This window comes from Aedes albopictus, chromosome 1, assembly GCF_035046485.1.
Source record: "Aedes albopictus strain Foshan chromosome 1, AalbF5, whole genome shotgun sequence".
Lineage (NCBI taxonomy): Eukaryota > Metazoa > Arthropoda > Insecta > Diptera > Culicidae > Aedes > Aedes albopictus.
Window position 1 is genome coordinate 92,669,150 of NC_085136.1, and position 21,171 is coordinate 92,690,320.

The 21,171-nt window shown below is 41.2% G+C and overlaps 2 protein-coding genes across 3 annotated transcripts in view; both read right to left on the reverse strand.

The window, feature by feature from the left end:
- LOC109427366 (proton channel OtopLc) overlaps positions 1-21,171 on the reverse strand; it is a 97,530-nt gene that overhangs the window by 75,071 nt on the left and 1,288 nt on the right. The window lies entirely within an intron of this gene.
- LOC134288734 (uncharacterized) lies at positions 880-8,356 on the reverse strand. The gene is made up of 4 exons (XM_062854505.1): positions 8,125-8,356; positions 7,997-8,063; positions 2,378-7,934; positions 880-2,284 (listed from the first exon to the last, which is right to left on the reverse strand). Exons 3-4 carry the CDS (start codon positions 7,675-7,677, stop codon positions 1,438-1,440), a joined length of 6,147 nt encoding a protein of 2,048 aa, XP_062710489.1. The 5' UTR covers positions 7,678-7,934; positions 7,997-8,063; positions 8,125-8,356; the 3' UTR covers positions 880-1,437.

Here is a 21,171-nt window from a genome sequence, read left to right on the forward strand (position 1 = left end):
TGTGGATGAAAAACAAGCAGACGTGGTTTTAAGCATTTTGTACAATCATGACCAATTTTCATTCGCATAGTAGATGGTTCTTTTACGCTACAGTTAATAGTTCTGTGATGATAATTATGAAATTTTGTTAGCAGTTATGATACTTATAGAGACACTTTCTTGCAAAATTTCATCAACTTTTATCCATTGGTTTGAATGCTACTGGTGTTGATAGGGGTGAGTTTTGAAGAAAAAATTTCGTGTTTTTCATGTATGATGTTTGCCTATTCATAACTTTTGAATTTCTTTGCCAATTTTCATGAAATTTTCACAGAAGGTAGTTGATTATTTGTATATTATATCTGCAAAATTTGATGATTATTGGTATAGTACTTTCAATAGTACAATCGAAACAATAAAGGGTGCTGACTAATTGCTGTCTGAGGGGTTAAAATCACGTTCACTCCCAATACATGTTTCGAATATAAAATTGTTGATAGTGCATCGATTTTTTTGAAATTTTTCCTATGCAACGAACATAGATTGAGAGGTTTGTGTTTAAAATGTCAGCCTTTTTCTTCGCCGAATTCAAAAGTTACAGCGCTGACAAGCAAAACAAGGGGCTATACAAAATTCAATGGCGCACATTCTACTCTTTAATTGCTACAACAAAAAGTACGGCACCGATTCACATGAAATTTTGTAGGTGAAATGAACACATCTTAAGATGTTATTTAACCAAATTTGAGCAACTTTAATGTATCTATTGAAGAGTTACAGCTGTGTTTCTGTGTCCCGATTATTGCGGATACAGGCTTTATACCCAAGGAAGTCAAGAAAATTTCCTTTACGAAAAGATCCTGGACCGATCCTGAAACACCTCTAAAACCCCCATGTGGCCGCAGGAAAGGAAAACTAGTCAAGATCTCTTCAGCGAACAGTTTTATTCCTATCGATGTTGCTTTTAAGCTAGAAATTATCGTAAGTTATCAATAGATCAACAAATTTGGGGTACAATTCGACTTACAGTTTCGTTGACTATTTATGTTTTGTCCCTTCTCGACTTCCACTTATGATTACCACTTCGAATTCACTATATGATCTGCTTTGTAGGAAATATTCTGATAATTAATAATGCAATTTGACATAGTCTTACTTACATACAATCCAGAGGAGAGTAAAACGTTATTTCCTCCGTACTATAACGTTACTCTTCCGTACTCTTAGTTAGCTATAGGAACAAATTATGGCTTAGAAATTATTACGAAATAATTCAATTTTCATCGTACTTACATTAGGAATCAAATTACACAATAATTAGAAATTATTTCCTCGAAATTATCGAACCACAAAACTACGTATGCAAAATATTTTTTGTCTGTTGAATTCTGCAACTCATTTCATCTGACGTTTACTTTAATGATCTTTCGTTACCCTACCTAAACACGCATCTACGATCTACGGATGATCTCGGCCGTCACTGGGTTCCGCACACATCGTCGAATGATCGGCCGTGTTGCCAGGGCTAACATCCCCCGACCCGTAAAGTTGCCCGGTTCCGTCAGCTTTACTGGCTTCTATCACGTCTAAAACGGCTAGCTTTGCTACGGCTCGTCGGAGTATTCCCCCTCCAGCAATCTGGACATCAGCTTGTCTTATTCGCCCATCGACTCCTGGAATCAGCTTAACTACTTTGCCTCGTACCCAGCTATTTCGCTGCTTGTCATTTACTATAAATACCAAAGCACCTTCTGACAACGGCTGAACATCTTCGAACCATTTCGTCCTGCGAGTGATGGTGGGCAGGTACTCGCGGATCCACCTAGTCCAGAATCGGTCAAGCAACAGTTGACACTGATCCCAATCACTTCGTAGTCCCATTCTGTCGTCTGTCGGTGTCTTAACGGCTTGCTTTACTCCTGACGAACTTAGAAGCAAAAAATGATTGGGAGTCAAGGCTTCCTGATCACAGGTTTCTAATGGTATATATGTCAACGGCCTGCAGTTCATCATCGATTCCGCTTCAGTACACAAGGTCTGAAATACCTCCTCCGTAGGGGACCGCAGATGACGTAGACCTTCCATCGCTGCCTTGATTGAACGTACCAAGCGTTCCCACACGCCTCCCATGTGTGGAGAAGCTGGGGGGATAAAGATCCACTTTGTTTGTGCGTCGGTGAAAGTTTCGGCTAATCCCTCGTTTACGCTCGCAAGTTGTTCAGCCAATTCCCGACACGTTCCTTGAAAATTGGTCCCGTTATCTGTATATATCTCAGTAGGGGCACCTCTACGATCGATGAACCGCCTGAAAGCAAGCTTACATGATACTGTAGACAACGACGCAACCACCTCGAGATGCACGGCTCGTGTGACCAAGCAGGTAAACAATGCCACCCACCTCTTAACATTGCTTCTTTTGACTTTGATCGCAAACGGGCCACAGTAATCGACTCCTACTTTCGAGAACGGCCGTTCAAATGGAGTCACTCGTACCGTGGGGAGAGGAGCCATTCTGGGCACCCTTGGCTCTGCCTTGCGTACTAAGCAGAGCTTACATCGTTTTGTTACGCTGCGCACCAAAACTCGCAGATGGGATACGTGAAATTTTTGTCTTATTTCATTTACAACAGATTCGTTGAAACCATGCCCAAAACGCCGATGATACCATTCAACCAGAAGTTCAGTTACATAGTGCACCCTTGGGAGAATAATTGGATATTTCGCATCAAAGGACGCGAAAGGAGACGCTTCAATTCGCCCTTCCATCCTTATCACTCCAAATTCATCAAGGAATGGCGAAAGCTTACGAATCTTGCTGGACTTATCGAAGTGTAGCTGTCGTCTTCCCGTTCCCTTCGATTGTTTCTTCAACTCTACCAGTTCATCTGCATATTCATCTGTCTGCGCCAGTTTCCAAAGTGTCCGCTCCGCTCGTTCGAAATCTGTTTGATCCAGCAGACTTTTTCTCTCCTCCTTTTGTGCTCGACAGCAATCGATAAAATGAAATACATATGCCACACTCCGTAAAAGGCGTTCCCATTTTGAGAAACGTGAAATATCGATGACTGCACGACATACTATTTCCTGGTGAGTGTTACTCGATCGCATCTCCACTGTGGTGTCTGATGGTAGACACTTCTGTCGAGGCCAGTGTTCTTCCGGTTGATACAAAAATTCTGGACCTTTGAACCATCTACTGTCTGGTTCTAATGCCGGTCCGTTGCACCACTTCGTTGCTTCATCGGCCACATTCAGCTTGCTTGGCACCCAACGCCACTCGGAAACTTCACTTGTTTCCAGAATCTCTCCTACGCGCACTGCCACGTACTGTCGATACTTGCGGGTGTCTGATCTGATCCACGACAGTAGCGTACTAGAATCACTGTGGTAAACAGTACGCCTTATTGGAAATGTGTGATTATCCTTGATCGCCTTGGCTAGTCGGCTGCCTATAACACCCGCTTGAAGCTCCAAACGCGGGATTGACAAAGATTTAAGCGGAGCAACTTTGGCTTTGGAAGACACGAATGCGCATCGTGGTACACCCCGCTCAATGATGCGAAAATAGGCGACACATGCATATGCCGACTCACTTGCATCAACAAATACATGAAGCTCAAGAGCTTGCAGATCTTGTACGTTATATGAAGGGAAATAGCATCGTGGAACACGGACATTTTGAAGAGTTGAAAGTTGATTGACCCAACGGTTCCAGCGAACAGAAATCTCTTGCGGAATCGCTTCGTCCCAGGTTACTCCGCTGCGCCAAAGATCTTGTAGTACAATTTTGCCATGTATGAGGAAGTTGGATATCAAACCATGGGGGTCGAACAAAGTCATCAGCAATCGTAGAGCGCCTCGTTTAGTTACCTTCCCTGCTCCGAAGGCCATTTGTTGCAGATCGTCTGGTAGAACAACGGAAAACGTGAACGTGTCATCAGTCGGCATCCAGGTCATCCCTAAAACTCGCTCGGTTTGGCTTGATTTGTCTCCACCGATTATCTTCTCTGTAGTTGCCGATTCCTCCCCGATTCGTCGCAAAATTTCTTCCGAGTTAGAACGCCAGTTTCTTAGTTCGAAGCCAGCCTTGGAGTGTACCACTCGGACGTCAATTGCCAAGTTCGCCATCTCTTCCTCCGTGTCTCGACTATCCAAATAATCATCCACGTAGTGGTTTTCTATTATCGCGGATGCTGCTTCAGGGTAGAGTTCTTTCCATTCGATAGCGTTGACATTCTTAACATGTTGTGCTGAGCATGGAGAGCACGTAGAGCCAAACGTTGCCACATCCATTATGTAGGTCTCTAGTTCTTGTGATGGATCAGATCGATACAAAAATCGTTGAGATGTACGGTCAGCTGGGCGGATTTTGACTTGATGGTACATCTCTTTAATATCGGCCGTGATACAAAATTTGCGTTCACGGAATCGGAAAAGAACCGATGGTAATGAGGTTAGCATATCCGGCCCTTTTAAGAGCATTGAATTGAAGGACACACCATTAACCTTTGCGGCCGCGTCCCAAATGATCCGGACTTTTCCGGGCTTTTTTGGGTTGGTCACTAGACCCAGTGGCAAATACCAAGCGCGTTTTGTATCAGCATCTTCCAATTCTCGGCTGCTGGCTTTATGTGCATAGCCTTTCGATTGGTACTCGATGATCTGCTTATCCAGATTGTCTCGCAACTCCGGATGTGCTCGAAGTCGGCGCTCCAAGCAGTAAAACCTTCTGGCAGCCATGTCATAACTTGGTGGAAACTCGAACTCATCGTAGCGCCAAAGCAAACCGGTTTCGTAATGCCCGTCGTTGCCCTTCCTTGTGGTTTCTAGTAGAATAGCTTTGGCGCGAGCATCTTCAACGCCTTCTGGCAAAGGTCCGCTTACTATTCCTACGTTTTCAGCTGCAAAGAAGTCCTTTACCAAGTTGTGTAGCTTTTCATCGGTTGTGCACTCACATATATGGAATGAGTGAGACGCGTTAGATTCGGCCATGTTGCCGAATACTGTCCAGCCCAGTCTAGTCTTGGTCGCTACAGGCTGATTACCACGACCTACACGACATTTCAACGGAACCGCAAGTTGCAGATTGCTCAGTCCGATTAACAACCTCGGAGTTGCGTTCTCGTAGCTACAGATAGGCAATTTCTGCAAATGGGGAAAGCTTTCTGCCAACCGAACGTAATCCAATGTTTGAAGGGGCAAGTCTAAACGTCCAACAGTACGCACGTTCATTAAAGGAAATCGTTTGCCACCCCCGGCTCCACTTATTTCCAGATTGATCTGTCTAGAGTTTGCCTCTTCTCTAGTGACGTTCGAAGTCCACTTCAAACATAGATTTCTTTGTTCACCTTTGTTCACTCCCAGCAGATCGGCGATTTCTTCGTCGATTAGCGTTAAATCCGATCCTTCATCTAGGAAGGCAAATGTCTCCAGTTGCGTTGTTTTGCCGTACAAAACAACAGGGATGATCCTGAAAATCGTTACGCTTTTCGGTTGACGGTGTACGGATACTACGGCGACATCGGATGATTCGGGAACTCCAGGATGTAGAAGCGAATGATGATTGTCGATACACCCGCTAACGTCGCAAGATCTTGATGTCCGGCATGGCCACTTACCGTGAGGTACGAGACATTTTGGGCAAAGTTGGTGTGTTTTCACAGTTTTCCAGCGGTCACTCAAGGAAAGTGATTTGAACTCGAAGCATTCCTTTACTCTATGTCCTGTTCTCTGACAAACGAAACAAGGCTTTACCGTACCCGCAGTTTTGCTGCTACTATCGCTACCGCGTTGACCTAGCGGTTTGTAATCGTTTGTTGAGCTGTGGGCGTTCAGGAACGACTTCTCCTTTGAGTTCTGCTTCTCGTTTCTAGATGATTGTTGAATATCGAGATCACTGAAATGCGTAACGTCGCTTGCTGCTGAAATGATCGCCGACATATAGTTGCTGAAGGTTTCCAGGTCGGCAGTAACCATGCGCTTCTTGTAGAGTGCCCAATCCAGTCGGATATTCGCAGGAAGTTTACTAACCAAATCGTGCAGCAACGAAGGATTTGTAAGATGAACTTGTTGATTGGCCGCCTTCAGATGTCCAACTAAGTTTTGAACAACAATCCCGAAGTTTATCAGCGTTTCTAGCCTGTCCGACTTTGGAGCCGGAGTGTTTCGCACTCTAGTTAGTAAGGACTGAATAAGCCGTTCTGGATTGCCGAAAAGTGTCTCTAATGTATCCAAGACTTGCGGAACCGAAGATGGCAGCAGCAGATTGCTTCGTACTACCTCCAATGCATTCCCACGCAAACATTTTTGGAGTCGCATCAAATTCTCGGCCTCCGTGTAGCCGCACATCACTGTCGAATTACGATAGCTGCTAATGAATATAGGCCAGTCTTCTGGGTTTCCCGTGAAGACTGGGAGTTCCCTTGGGACTACCTGTCTCGCTGCCATCTGCTGCTGGTATTGACCTAGAAAAGGTTCCGATGCTCCGTTGTATGCTCCATTTGCCAGTAGTGAACGGGATTGGCATGCATATGGCAAAGGTGGCTGCCAGGATGGCAAGTGCTGTGCTGGCGCGTAAACCGGATGACGTTGTAGCTGAGGTGGTTCATTTAAAAACCGTTGATCTGCTACTGTTGGTAACGCTGAATCTACTCTCGCTACTGGGGGCTCCATCCAAGTCGGAGCTGATGGTGGAAGCATAGTCGGGAAAGCAGCTGGGGCATCGTTAATGTGGACACGCGAGGAAAAGGATTGGTGTAGCGCTGAATCAGGCGCGGCCAATCGTGCCGCTGTCGAGTTAGCAGATAATTTCGGCGGCGCATTCCCACACGACACTGACGGTTGAATAGTAATCGGTGCGGACGATGATACTGTGTGCGCGGCAGCATTCGAAGGTATCAACAACGAACTGTTTTCTGCAATCGTCGGTAGCACCTTCGTTCCTCCATACTGACCTCTTTGTTCCGCCCCTACTGTACTATCACTCTTCGAAGAAAGTTCTTGTACCGGAAGTAAGGGGTACATATTTGGCCTTTGTTCTGCTTCCCCAGTATTCTGCTTTGATTCGCCGGTACTGACCACCTTAACTCCGAGTGAGCTCAACGGAGTTCCGTGTAGAAGGTTGTTCTGGATCCCAGTTACCGGCGGCTGTGGTAAACTCACTATCGAATCTCCTAATGCCGTATCTTCTGCGGAATTTTCTCGCTGCCCTGCATCCATCCATGTGCTAACCTTATCCAGACTTCTCTGACGACTTCCTCGGCTTCTCACGCTACTGGCCCCATCCTCTAATGTCTCCGACATCAGTAAAGCGTATTTTTCGTCGATATATTTCTCTGCTAAGTCCTCCTTCTCCTTTTGGATACGTTCTTCTCGTAGCCGCTCCCGTTCCTGCCGTTCGAGCATATGCTTCTCCTTAGCCTTCTGAAGTTCTTCCAATCGCATCAGTTCCAGTCGCATTCTGGTCGATCGAGTACTGCTCGTAGATATAATCGATTTTGCCGTCCCACTTATGGATAGAGTGCACGCTACGCATGACCAACTGCCATCTTCGATCTCCCCAGTTCGACCCGCACAAGCATCGTGATACCAGCGCCGACATTGGTAACAAACGACCGTCGCCCCGCCGTCGGAATTGGGTTTATTGCAACCAGGACAGCTCTGCTGGATACATGGTTGAGATCCTAATGCTGTTGCCATTGCTTGCCGTGCACCTGCTAACAGCTGGTAGTTGAAACTCTTAAAAGATTGTGGCCGCAGGAAAGGAAAACTAGTCAAGATCTCTTCAGCGAACAGTTTTATTCCTATCGATGTTGCTTTTAAGCTAGAAATTATCGTAAGTTATCAATAGATCAACAAATTTGGGGTACAATTCGACTTACAGTTTCGTTGACTATTTATGTTTTGTCCCTTCTCGACTTCCACTTATGATTACCACTTCGAATTCACTATATGATCTGCTTTGTAGGAAATATTCTGATAATTAATAATGCAATTTGACATAGTCTTACTTACATACAATCCAGAGGAGAGTAAAACGTTATTTCCTCCGTACTATAACGTTACTCTTCCGTACTCTTAGTTAGCTATAGGAACAAATTATGGCTTAGAAATTATTACGAAATATTCAATTTTCATCGTACTTACATTAGGAATCAAATTACACAATAATTAGAAATTATTTCCTCGAAATTATCGAACCACAAAACTACGTATGCAAAATATTTTTTGTCTGTTGAATTCTGCAACTCATTTCATCTGACGTTTACTTTAATGATCTTTCGTTACCCTACCTAAACACGCATCTACGATCTACGGATGATCTCGGCCGTCACTGGGTTCCGCACACATCGTCGAATGATCGGCCGTGTTGCCAGGGCTAACACCCCATAAAACCTCCATAGAATTCACTTGCGAACCTCTGAAGACCCCTTAAGCGTCTCTGAAACGCGCTAAAATGCATTAAAACGCTTTTAAACGTGTTGAAATGCCTATGAAACCTCCGTGAAATTGCCCTGAAAGCCCAATCAATCCTCTGAAATCTCCAGAGGCACCCTATAATGCATTGAAACGCTTTAAAATACCTCTGAAACCACCCCAAAATCATCGTGAAATTCACCAGTAAGCCTCTGATTTCCACTTAAACTCCCCTGAAATCTCTTGAAACGCCCTTAAGTGCCTTGAAACGCAGTAGATCGCCTCTACACCTCCGTGAAATTCTCTTGAGAGCTTCTGAAGCCCCCTAAAATCCCTCTGAAACTTTCTCAAATGCTATGGAACGCATTAAAACGCCTGAAAACGCTTTGGACGCTTTTTAAACCCCCATGAAACATCTGTGAAACTAGTTTGAGAACCTCCAAAGCTTCCTAAAATACTCTTTAAACGTCCTGGAATGCTTTAAAATGTCCCTGAAACCGCTCAGAAAGCATCTTGAAATTCACTTGAGAGCCAATACAGCTCGCAACAACGCCTCTGAAACCTACTAAAACACCTTGAAACGCCTCTGAAACTCACGTGAAGTTCACGTGATAGTCTGTGAAACCTCCGACGAGCACTGAAATGCTTTGAAATCTGAAAGCCTTGACCTCTCTGCACTTTTCATCTGTTAGCTTTTTTCCCTTCTCAAACTTCTTTGCAACCTTGAAATGCGTTTACACTACCCGTCATAAGTATGAACTCACAAAGAGTATTGCAACAATATTGCATCCCACACCTCAATATCTCCAAAACCTGAGGACTTACAAAGATGCTGTCTTCAGCAAAGTTATCCAGAAACCTTAAATCAACAACTTTTCTGAAGGCGGCATTTTATAGGTATTCTGATTTTCGAGATATCTAGGTGAGTCAGGGTAATACACTATTGTTGCAATACTTGTTCTGTTTTTCCTTTGAGGTTTTCAGATCGTGCATCGCGGTGCACTTCTGCACCATAAAGCTTTACCAAGAGCACCGCGAAGTTGGAAAGTTGGAGTTACAAATGTGATAAAAAATAATGTTTGTAGTTAATTTACTATCAACGTGAGCATCTGATAACAATGTTACATGAAAATAGTATATGAAGTATGAGATTTTGAAAACCTTCATGAGAACAAGTTTTGAAATATTGCAGCGAATAAATAGTAAAGTTCATAATGATTTTCCAAACTATTACGGGAAAAATCGACCAGAAGACTACATAAATAAGAAACGAATTCTAATAAATCCTTCAAAAATATCCCCGATACTAAAAATCTTCCATTTCAAGTATTTTTCAAGTTATTTACCAAGCATCTTATTGAAAGTTTCTTGTGACTTTTTTAAACTTTCCTTTCTTGAAACAATTTTGTTTGGCTTTAGGCCATACCAAAAATCATAGCAGTAATCCAGTAATAAAAGCTTTCAAAACAAGCTTCAATTTTTTTTGAAAGTGTGCTCCACTTAGCATTTTATTTCCAAAAAATGCCCAGCGAGAATTGTTTAAGCACGAGCATCGAATCGCTATGCGGTCTTCGACTAAGTTTTTCGGTACACTCATGGTTATATTTGAACATGTAACGTTTACATAGTTTAATAGATACTCTCAAACTCTGCTCACTGAAACCTCCAGAAACCACACGAAACCTGATGAAACGCATCAAAACTCCGCTAAATTTATCTGATATCAAGGAAATTTCTTTTATGCAATTCAGTATCATAATTTATATTTTATCTAACTCATTTTGGTATCATAATGACCATTTTTTCCGAACTGGTTCATTATGCAACTGAAATGAGTTGCATAATGAAAAATAATTGTATAAAGTTCATAATGCAACTCATTTCAGTTGCATTATGAACATTATGCAACTCTAATGAGTTGCATTATGAAAAAATCATTGCATAAAATTTTGTATGGAACTCGTTGCAAAATTCGATTTTTTTCAGCACTCTTCGTATTAATCCAACTCGGCAAGCCTCGTTGGATAAATGTACGACTCGTGCTGAAAAAATCAACTTTTTGCAACTTGTTACATAAATAACTATTAAACCATTGAAAACTCCTCTAAAACTACTTAAAATTTCGTGAAACCCCCTAAATTGCCTTGAAACCCTTCTGGAGCTTTTCAGACTCACCCGCAGTTCGCTGCAAACCTTCTGATGCACCCTTGAACCCCCTGAAATCCAATGGACCACCTTGAAGCCCACCTAAAAGTCCTCTGAATCACTCGGAAACTTCTCGGAATTACCAGGAGCATCTCTAAAACTTCTGGAAACCCCCTGAATTGTTTTAAAACCTATCTTGAACTTCCCTGAATTCCCTTGAAACCTCATGGTACCTTTTAACACATCTTGAAAGACAAGAAAACCTCCCAAATATCCTCCTGAGAGCCTCACAAATTTCTTTTAATTCCTTGGGGAGTCCGCTGAAGCCTCCGGGAAATCCTATGAAGCTCTTTTGAGGCTCTTTAAGCATCTAGAAACTCTCCTGCAATCCCTGCAACGCATTGAAACGCATTGAAACTTAAAGAAACTCCCTCTGACTCCCTTGGTAACTCCCCTGAATCCCCTTAAGCTATCTGAAACCCCCTAACACCATCTGATACGCTGTGAGACCCGTTACACCACTTAGAAATCCCTCCGAAGCTATCTTAAATCTTTACTGAGAGTCTCTGAATCCTTAAACTCCCTTGAGCCTTTTGAAACCAGCAAAGCATTAACATTTTCTAGATTTCTACTAGAGTGGGTCAACGTTGTATGGAGAAACTTCAAATTTGATCGTATCAACCCGGAACAAAGCTTTTTCAATCTATATTAGCGTTCAAAGCAACTGTGCAAAATTTGGGAGCGATTGGTTGCTTCCCCGTATTCCGCATTGCGATTGAAATTTGTATGGAATTTTGTATGGGAAAACGTGCTTTTTTGCATTTTTTCTCGTAAATTTAAATTTGTCGTCTAAAACGATCTAACTAATGACGTTAAAGTATAGCCTAGGATATGCTGAAAAACTTTTCCGAAGACCGCAAAGATATCCGACGCATGTGAAAAAAGTTATTCGCCTGGTAACTTAGGAAAAAAATTGAGATTTTATTATTGATGTTATTCCTTTACATGTTAAATGTTAAGCACCACCGGGCAATCTGTACGTTATAACTTTCTTCACAAGTGTCGGATCACTTTGCAGTCTTCGGCAAAGTTTTTCGGCATATCCTGGGCTATATTTTAACGTCATTTGTTAGAAAGTTTTAGACGAAAAATTTCAATTTATAAGAAAAATGCAAAAAAAGCATGTTTTCCCATACTAAATTCCATACAAATTTCAATCGCAATGCGGAATACGGGGAAGCAACCAATCGCTCCCACATTTTGCACAGTTGCTTTGGACGCTAAAATGAACCGAAAAAGCTTTGTTACGAAAAATCGACTTTGTTGACCCAGTCTATTCTATATTAGCGTGGTTCAAAAAATCGTTTTTGCTCCACACCATTTATTCGATTTATAACCAGATTCTATGCCTTTTTCCAAAATTTGAGCTGAATTGATTGAAAATTGAGAGTGCACAAGCCCTTCAAAGTTTGTATGGGAATTACTATGGGAAAAGGACGTTTTTCATTCAATTGACCGTAGCATTTCCCCAAGTACCCTAGAGTGTTAGTTGACCTTTGGTACTCCTAGGATACTCTATCAGCTACAACTTTGTCGAAGACCACGTTGAAATCGGAGTCCTCATTAATTAGTTACCGATTTCTATCCAACTGGAGAAACTTTAGCAGTGATCATTCAGCTTCCCAGCAGGCAACATTGCTGCACATGGCGCCAAAGATAGCATACATAAATCATGGCTACTATGCTTCAAGGCAAATTGCAGTGATGCCCATCGAAAAGTGTAATCATCATGATCAAAGATTTTCATTCTGGATAAAAATCAATAATTAATTAATGAGGCGTCCGATTTGAAAGTGGTCTTCAGCAAAGTTGTAGCTGATACAGTATCCTAGGAGCATAAAAGGTCAACTAACACTCTAGGGCACTTGGGGAAATGCTACGGTCAATTGAATGAAAAACGTCCTTTTCTCATAGAAATTCCCATACAAACTTTGAAGGGCTTGTGCACTCTCAATTTTCAACCAAATCAGCTCATTTTTTGGAAGAAGGCTTAGAATCTGGTAACGAATCGAATAAGCGGTGTGGAGCAAAAATGATTTTTTGAACCACGCTATTCTATATATTTATGAAAATAGAATCCCAAGATTGTTCGGGCTACTATGGTCACAGCTGTAAAGGCGCGGGTATTCAGCATAACCATGCTGAGAGTGACGGGTTCAATTCCCGGTCGGTCCAGCAACTTTTTATAAAGGAATTTTCCTTTACTTCCTTGGGAAGAGGGTATCTTCGAGCCTGCCATTTTCTCACGATGCACACTTCAACGAACTATAAAGATGGCCTATCACTGATATCCACACAGCATCCCAGTCAACACTGTTCTGACAGAAAATGGAAAGTGTCAGTGGTGCCACAGAGCGTACGCTCACTTGGATCACAGTATGCCTATCAAAATCAGCGATTTGATTACCATTGACGTTGATAGGGTGCAGCACTGCTTCTTAGTAGATAACTGTGAAAGCGCCCATAGAACAATAAACTGAGAAGCAGGCGTTGTTACATTGGAAACTTTATGTCAAAAAATAGAAGAAAAATGTTGTTTCTATATGTAAAGCAACTTTCTCAAATCAGAAGTTAATTTGTTGTGAAAGGAGAAAACTGAATAAAACATTGACTGTCCTACCAGAATGAAGTAAGATAAGACAAATCTACAAACTCTCCTAATTTATGGAAACATCTTGGAAGCACCACATTGATTTTATTCCTATATCATAAGGGGCTGTTCATAAACCACGTAGACTTTTTGTGGGAAGGGGAGGGGGAGGGGCGTGTTCTGGCCTACCCTCCATACAAATTTCAAAATTTTTGTATGAACAAAAGTCTACGAGGGGGGAGGGGGAGGGTCTGAGATGGCCAAATTTTTGGTCTACGTGGTTTATGAACAGCCCCTAAGCCCCGAGCTTAAACTTGTGTAAAGCTGAATGCTTCATACACTCCCGTGCAAAAGTTTGGGGTCACCCCCTCAAAAACATGGAAATGTTTTTTGGTCATATCTCAGTCATCTTTCACTTAATCCACTCGTTCTTAGACTTTATCGAAAGATAAAGAGTAAGATTTGATTCGTAGGTACTTTTTACAAATTTCATATGAAACTTTTAGTATAAAAAGTTCACCTAAACTTACATGTTTTTCCTAAATCTGTACGAAAAATTGTTTTCCGTGTAATTCAAAATTTGGTCGACCAAATTTTAAAATTAAAGTTGCATTAGGACCCTATTTCTATCCTCTTTGAAAGCCATTCATTAAATTTAAGCGGAAAAAATCATAACATAATTTAAATTATCGAGTTAAGTTTACAAGTCACCGTGCAAAAGTTTGGGGTCACCCCTTAGTATGCTGCATCGTGCAAAAGTTTGGGGTCACCTTTGAAATGAAGTCGGAGTCGAATTTTTATTCAAATCGTCATTTTTTTGGTAAACACCAATTCCTTCTATGATAGTTGAATAGCAAGACACAGAAATGGTTATGAAATGTTCATAAACTGAGTTCTAGACTAAGTTAAGTTAGAAAATGGTACAAAAATCCATACTGAAACAGCTAAGTTCGTTATATAAAGTGCGAAAGAGGATAGACGTGAGATAAAAATGACTAATTTGTCAATTCTAACCTATATAGCTGTAAGTGTTAATACCACAAATACACCATTATTCCAAAAACCATTACAACGAATGTCATTTCTCCGAATGTACTATTACATTCGAGATTTTGGGTTTTGGTGCAAAGCAAAGGGATAACTTTTTGATGAAAATTTCATTTAAATTAAATTATGTAACATTCCTGAAACTTATGGATTTTGGGGTAATGGTATGTTTGTGGTTATAACACTTACAGTTATATAGGGTAGAATTCACGAATCAGTCTTTTTTATTTCAGTTCCATCCTCTTTTGCACTTTATATAACGTACTTTGCTGATTTAGTATTGATTTTATATAACATTTTCTACCTTAACATAGTCAAAAGCTTATTATGAACATTTCATAACCATTTCTGTGTCTGGCTATTAACCTTTTGGAGCCGATTTGTTTTGCCGCTGTCGACGCAACCTCGCTGGTGTCGAACACGTTTGTTATGCTCAGTTTCATCGCCGGGGTCATATATGACCCCTCCGGCTCCAAAGGGTTAAACTATCAAAGCAAGAATTGGAGTTGCGCCAAAAAAAATGACGATTTGAACAAAAATCCGATTCAGACTTCATTTGGAAGGTGACCCCAAACTTTTGCACGATGCAGCATACTAAGGGGTGACCCCAAACTTTTGCACGGTGACTTGTAAACCTAACTTGACAATTTAAATTATGTTATGAATTTTTCCGCTAAAATCTAATGAATGGCTTTCAAAGAGGATAGAAATAGGGTTCTAGTGCAACTTTTATTTTAAAATTTGGTCGACCAAATTTTTAATTACACGGAAAATAATTTTTCGTACAGATTTAGGAAAAACATGTAAGTTTAGGTAAACTTTTCATACTAAAAATTTCATATAAAATTTGTGAAAGGTACCTACGAATCAAATCTAACTCTTCATCTTTCGATAGAGTCTAAGAACGATTGGATTAAATGAAAGATGACTGAGATATGACCGAAAAACATTTCCATGTATTTGAGGGGGTGACCCCAAACTTTTGCACGGGAGTGTATATGAATATCTTTGATTAGCCCGTTAACTACCAAAGTACACCAAAACCTCCATTTAGGTAACGAGTCGGGACTGCCTAAATTGAATTTTTAACTAAATGGATTCATTACCAAAATGGATTCAGTTCATTACCTAAAGGGATTTGAAGATTGCAAAGAAGTTTAAGAAGAGCGAGTGACCTGGAGATTTAAAGGGCGTGGTTTCAGAGGTATTTCATGGGAGTTTCAGGAGAGGAGGGGGTGGTATTGCTAGAGACGTTGCACTGGGGGGGGGGGGGGGGGCTTCAGGGGTACTTTCGGGGAGTTTCGGAGGGTCTCAGGTACGTTAAATAAGGTTCGAGGGCGTTTTAAGAAGCTTCAGTGGATTTTTGACGGGTTTCAGACGCTTAAGTAAGCTACAGGGAGATTTCAGCGGCGCTGTGTAAGCATGACTTTTATTTAATCATTTTAGAACACAAGATATGCATGTAGATTCGATGATTTATGCTCAAGAAAGTTCTTAGAAAATCTTAAACAGTCCCAAATCAATCCCATCCCCCTAATTGCTCCTCCTGAGCACGCCCAGAACTCTCCTTAACTCCACTTGCAACTTAATCCCCTCAAACCAACCTTATTCATAATCTAAAACACTCCAACAGATCTGCACACAATTAGATTCCATTTAGGAAACGTAACCGTCAATCAACCACATCTGCATCAGCCGAAAATGGAGACGGAGCCTTCTTGATGTGCGGAACAAACGTAGCGCCGACATTGCGCATTGCGTCTGACCATCATCTCCTAATCGGCGAGATCCGACTGCGCATTGCTAGGATCCATCGAGAAGAGGAGAAAATCGGGCTCCGGTTGAACACACGCCGACTGGAAGACGCTGCGGTGAAAAGGTCCTTCGTCGAGGAGCTAAAGAACCGTGTTGCGAATAAGTATCCCAGAAGGTGGAAGCGTAGAAGATCAATGGATCGCCATCAAGAATGCCTTCATCGCCACCGGCGAGAATAGTTTGGGTAAGCTACGCACCCGGAGAAAGCAGTGGATCACAGATAGTACCTGGAGGAAGATAGAGGAGCGAAAGAACGCCCCAAGCCGCGATAGAGCGAGCGAAAACACGAGGAGCCAAAGTCGTAGCCCGTCAGCGCTATTCGGCTCTCGAGATGGAAGTGAAACACTCATGTAGACGGGACAAAAGAGCGTGGGCGAACTTCCTAGCCTACGAAAGCGAGAAAGCCGCAAACACCAGCGACATCCGTCTCCTCTACGATGTCTCACGTCGTCTTAGTGAGACCAAGATGAATGCTACGATGCCCGTGAAAGACACGTCTGGACAGTTACTGACCGACCCGGCTGACCAGTTGAAACGCTGGTTCGAGCACTTTGGAAACCTTTTTCAAGTGTCGGCCACGCCAGCAACACCTCAGCATGATCTGTCAAGGGTTCGACGCATTAGCCGTGTCAACACCGAAGCTCTATCAGTGCAAGGGAAAGAAACAACCATCCGTAGCATGAAATCGAACAGGGTCCCATTCGATTGCATAGCAGCTGAGATGCTCTAAGCTGACCCCGTAGTAACCGCACACTACTGCATCAATTATTCCGCAACATAGGGTCAAGTGGGGTAAGATGCCATTTTTCAAACTTCCATCGTTTTCAATGATAATTAGCCTCATTTGTTAGGCTTTCAAAGTGGTAACAGCAACTAGACAATATTTGATCGATACTTCAGCAAAACTATTCACTAAACTATTGCATTTTCATTGATTTTCAGCGATTTTAAAAACTGATTCGTAAAACGGAAGTGGTGCAAAACGACCGTCTGCCATGGGGTAAGATGCCACTTCATGAAAACATTCAAAAATTACGTCCATCAGTTTTCGGGCATTTCCGACTCCTTTTCCCCCCTCTGTCCCGCTTTTTTCGTAAACTCAATAAATGGAGTGTTACCCCCCTCCCCACAAAATGATGATCGTAATATTTGAATGACCCCTAACATGGAAAGCGTAGACATCAACAACCATGCGTTTCCATGTGTGCCTCAATCTCGTTGGAAACACTTGGCTGGTAATAAAATCACCAGAAAACCATAATTGCAAGCACGACAAACCGGAAGTTGCCAATTTTCATTGGGAAATCAAAAGATTGTCCGTGGGTTTGGTGGCCTAGCTTCTAAAATAATGTTCGATGCAAACATATATTGACGCCATTCACCTACAGTAATGATCAAGTCCCATACAGGAATGATTTTATGAGTTGGGCCATTTTACCCCATCTTGGCATTTTGGGCTCTGTTCCCCTACAGGGGATACTCAAAATAACTGGGATAGGTAAAATTTTCACTTTTCAAAAAATGTTCAACTCGCTGTAACTTTTCGAAAAGGGCATCAAATATTCTTAAATTTTTACTGTAAGTTCATCAACTAGTTGTGTATCAGTGGTCAAAATTTGGAAAAGATCGAGCCATTCTACACGAAGTTATAAAGGTTCCAGAAAAAGGTATAATTATCCGATAGCCAACTTTGAGCTGTTATATCTCTGGATTCAATGAACCGAATGCAATGAAATTTTGATCATTTATGACTTATATAATGAGCTATCAAAAACTTTTGACTAAACTTAAAATTCTTCACAAGGAAGAAAATAATTACGATTGGATTATTTTTTCTAATATGCCACCAATTTATCCAAAACTTCATCATCGCTTCAAAATTCGAGATAGTAATTATAGTTCATTTAAATTCCCTCTAATTTAATTCAATATGAATATGTTTTGGAAGGAAGTAACAAAATAACCGGTATTAAATTGAAAAAGCCGACATTGCGTCTGACCATCATCTCCTAATCGTCGAGATCTGACTGCGCATTGCTGGGATCCATCGAGAAGAGGTGGAAATCGGACTCCGGTAATGGGATGCATATGAAAAATAGATAAATTTACTAAAAAACATAGAATAAATGAAACCGCCACAACTTTTTTTCTTATTAATAATTCAAATTAAGTAAACTGTTTTTCAAAGCTCATTATATTAGTCACAAATGATCAAAATTTCATTGCATTCGGTCAATAGAATCCGGAGATATAACAGCTCAAAGTTGACTATTGGATAATTATACCTTTTTCTAGAATCTTTATAACTTCGCGTAGAATGGCCCGATTTTTCACAAATTTGAACCACTGATACACAACTAGTTGATGAACTTACAGTAAAAATATGAGCATATTTGATGCCCTTTTCGAAAAGTTACAGCGAGTTGAACATTTTTTGAAAAGTGAAAATTTTACCTGTCCCAGTTGAGTATCCCCTGTATGGGAAACGGCTTCATTTCCGGTCGACTGGATGCAAGGCGTCTTAGTAAAAGTACCCAAAAAGGGTGACCTGACTGTATGCGATAATTGGCAGGGCATCATGTTAGAGAGTATCGTTCTCAAAGTCCTCTGCAAAGTGATCCTTAACCGGATACAGGAGAAGATTGACGCAACTCTCCGACGACAGCAAGCAGGATTCCATGCCGGACAATCCTGTGTGGACCATATTATCACGCTTCGTATCATCCTGGAGCAAATCAATGAATTCCAAGAGTTTCTCTATCTGATGTTCATTGATTACTAAAAAGCTTTCGACCGTCTCAACCACGGAAACATGTGGGAAGCCCTCAGGCCCTGAGAAAATTATCGGCCTCATTGAAGCACCGTACAGGGCATTTTCATGCACAACGGTGTTTTGTCCGATCCCATCCGGGTCGTTGCTGGAGTGAGGTAAGGATGTATACTATCACCGCTACTGTCCCTCATCGTAATCGACGAGATCCTGGTTGGTGCGATTGACAGTGAATTAAATCGTGGATTGCTGTGGCAGCCCATTACCATGGAGCACCTAAATGACTCCGGAATGGCGGATGACGCTGCTCTCCTAGCTCAACGGCGTGCTGATATGCAGAGCAAGCTCGATGATCTTGTCAATCGCTCCTCAGTGGCAGGTCTTACCATCAACGTCAACAAGACTAAATCATTGGATGTAAACACGGTAAACCCTTCCAGCTTTACGGTAGCTGGGCAATCAATGGAGAATTTTGAAAGCTTCCAATATCTTGGTAGTCAAATGGCAGCCGATGCCGTCACCAAGATCGACATAGGTGCACGGATCAAGAAGGCGAGTACTGCCCTTGCGAGTTCGAGAAATATATGGAAAAACAATCACATCAGTCGACGCACCAAAATCCGAATTTTTAACTCGAATGTGAAATATGTGCTGCTATACGCTAGTGAAACCTGGTATGTATCAGTGGAGAACACGCAAAGGCTGCAGGGCTTCATCAATAGATGCCTGTGGTATACACCGTGTCCAATAAGTTCTCATACAAAATACAAATTTAGAAATTATAATTTTATTTCACATCTGTTATTCATATTTTTAAAATGAATGCATGTATTGAAGGGCCACACATAACTGATTCAATAAAGCATATGGTTTAGAATAACGATATTTTTTGTTTGTTTTTAGAAGCCTAGCAGTACACTTCCGTTTTCTGAAATCCGTTTGCTCCGGCACGCAAGAAAAATGTTCGAAAAGTTCTTCATTCTACGGTAGCTAAATAGAGTTCATAATGTTAAATTTTGAGTTTTTATCCCCAGTATTGTTCCAAATGGATATACTAAGGTTAAATTTAAGCAATTTTATTGATTATATTTTAAGAAATTTACAAGTAAGCTCAACTTGGGCTGATTTCCTTGAAAATGACCGTTATATTAAAGATAAACATCATAAAACGTAAATTTTAAACCAAATTTACCACAATAGGGACACAAGCATATTTTAGAAGTGAGAATAATGTGAATCAACAAGATAATATGCAGCCATGCTTCTTTAACACAACAAATTTCATTAAAACAGGTAAATGGACATTTTTGTTTAATTTACGTTTTATTTTGTACAACATAAAACGGCTTCGTACTTCACCAATACAGAAAGTTATATTTTTTTCTCTTCTGAACATAGTTGCTACTAACAATGGTGAGGACAGGAACCTAATTTGTTTCAACCTAAAACCTTTACCTGTTAAAATGAGATGAAATTCCAATGAAATGGCATGCGTGCCAGCTAAAATCGACTTACGACACATAAGCGATCAGCAAAGAAGGATAAAGGACAGTTAATTCCAAAACATATGCTGTATTTGATCAATGTTAGTTGTTCTTTTAATAAATAAACTTACTTTGAAAATCCTAATTACAGATGAGAAATGAATTCAATTTGATTTTGTATGAGAACTTATTGGACACGGTGTATAATTCGTGCATGGTGGCCTCACAATTGGATCTCCAACGTGGAGTTCCATCGTCGATGTCATCAAAAGCCGATAGCAACAGAAATTCGGGAGCGAAATTACTGTAGGAATATCGAAGACAAATACTGCAAAAAATCTATTGAAGGATTTCAGGAGAAATCAATGAAAAAATCTCAGAGGGAGTCTCTAAAGGAATGCTGTGATGATTCTCTGAAGAAAATCTATGAGGAAAACCTAGAAGAAATGTCCAATTATTCTTCTTCTCGCGAGAAATCAGTGAAGGAAGCCAGTAAGAATCCTCAAAAGATGTTCAATGAATAACTGAATGAACTAATCCCGAGTTAAATCCCTAAGGGTATCCCTGGAGAAATTCCTGATGTAATCTCAGGAATATCAATGTAATCAATGAAGGAATTCCGGAAGGATCCAGGAATGCCGGAAAATGCCGGGAATCAACGGATTACCGGGAGGGTTCAAACAAAGAACTCCAGGAGGGATTCCCATTGGAGTTCCAAAAAAAAACCTGGAGGAATTCTTGTCGGAACCTCTAAAGTAATCAAAGGAGAACCTGAAGGAAATCCGAAACGGACCATTGGAGAAATCCAGGAAAGAATATTAAAAGTAAAATAGGCTTCGAAGTTAAGCCAAATAACTCGCTGATTT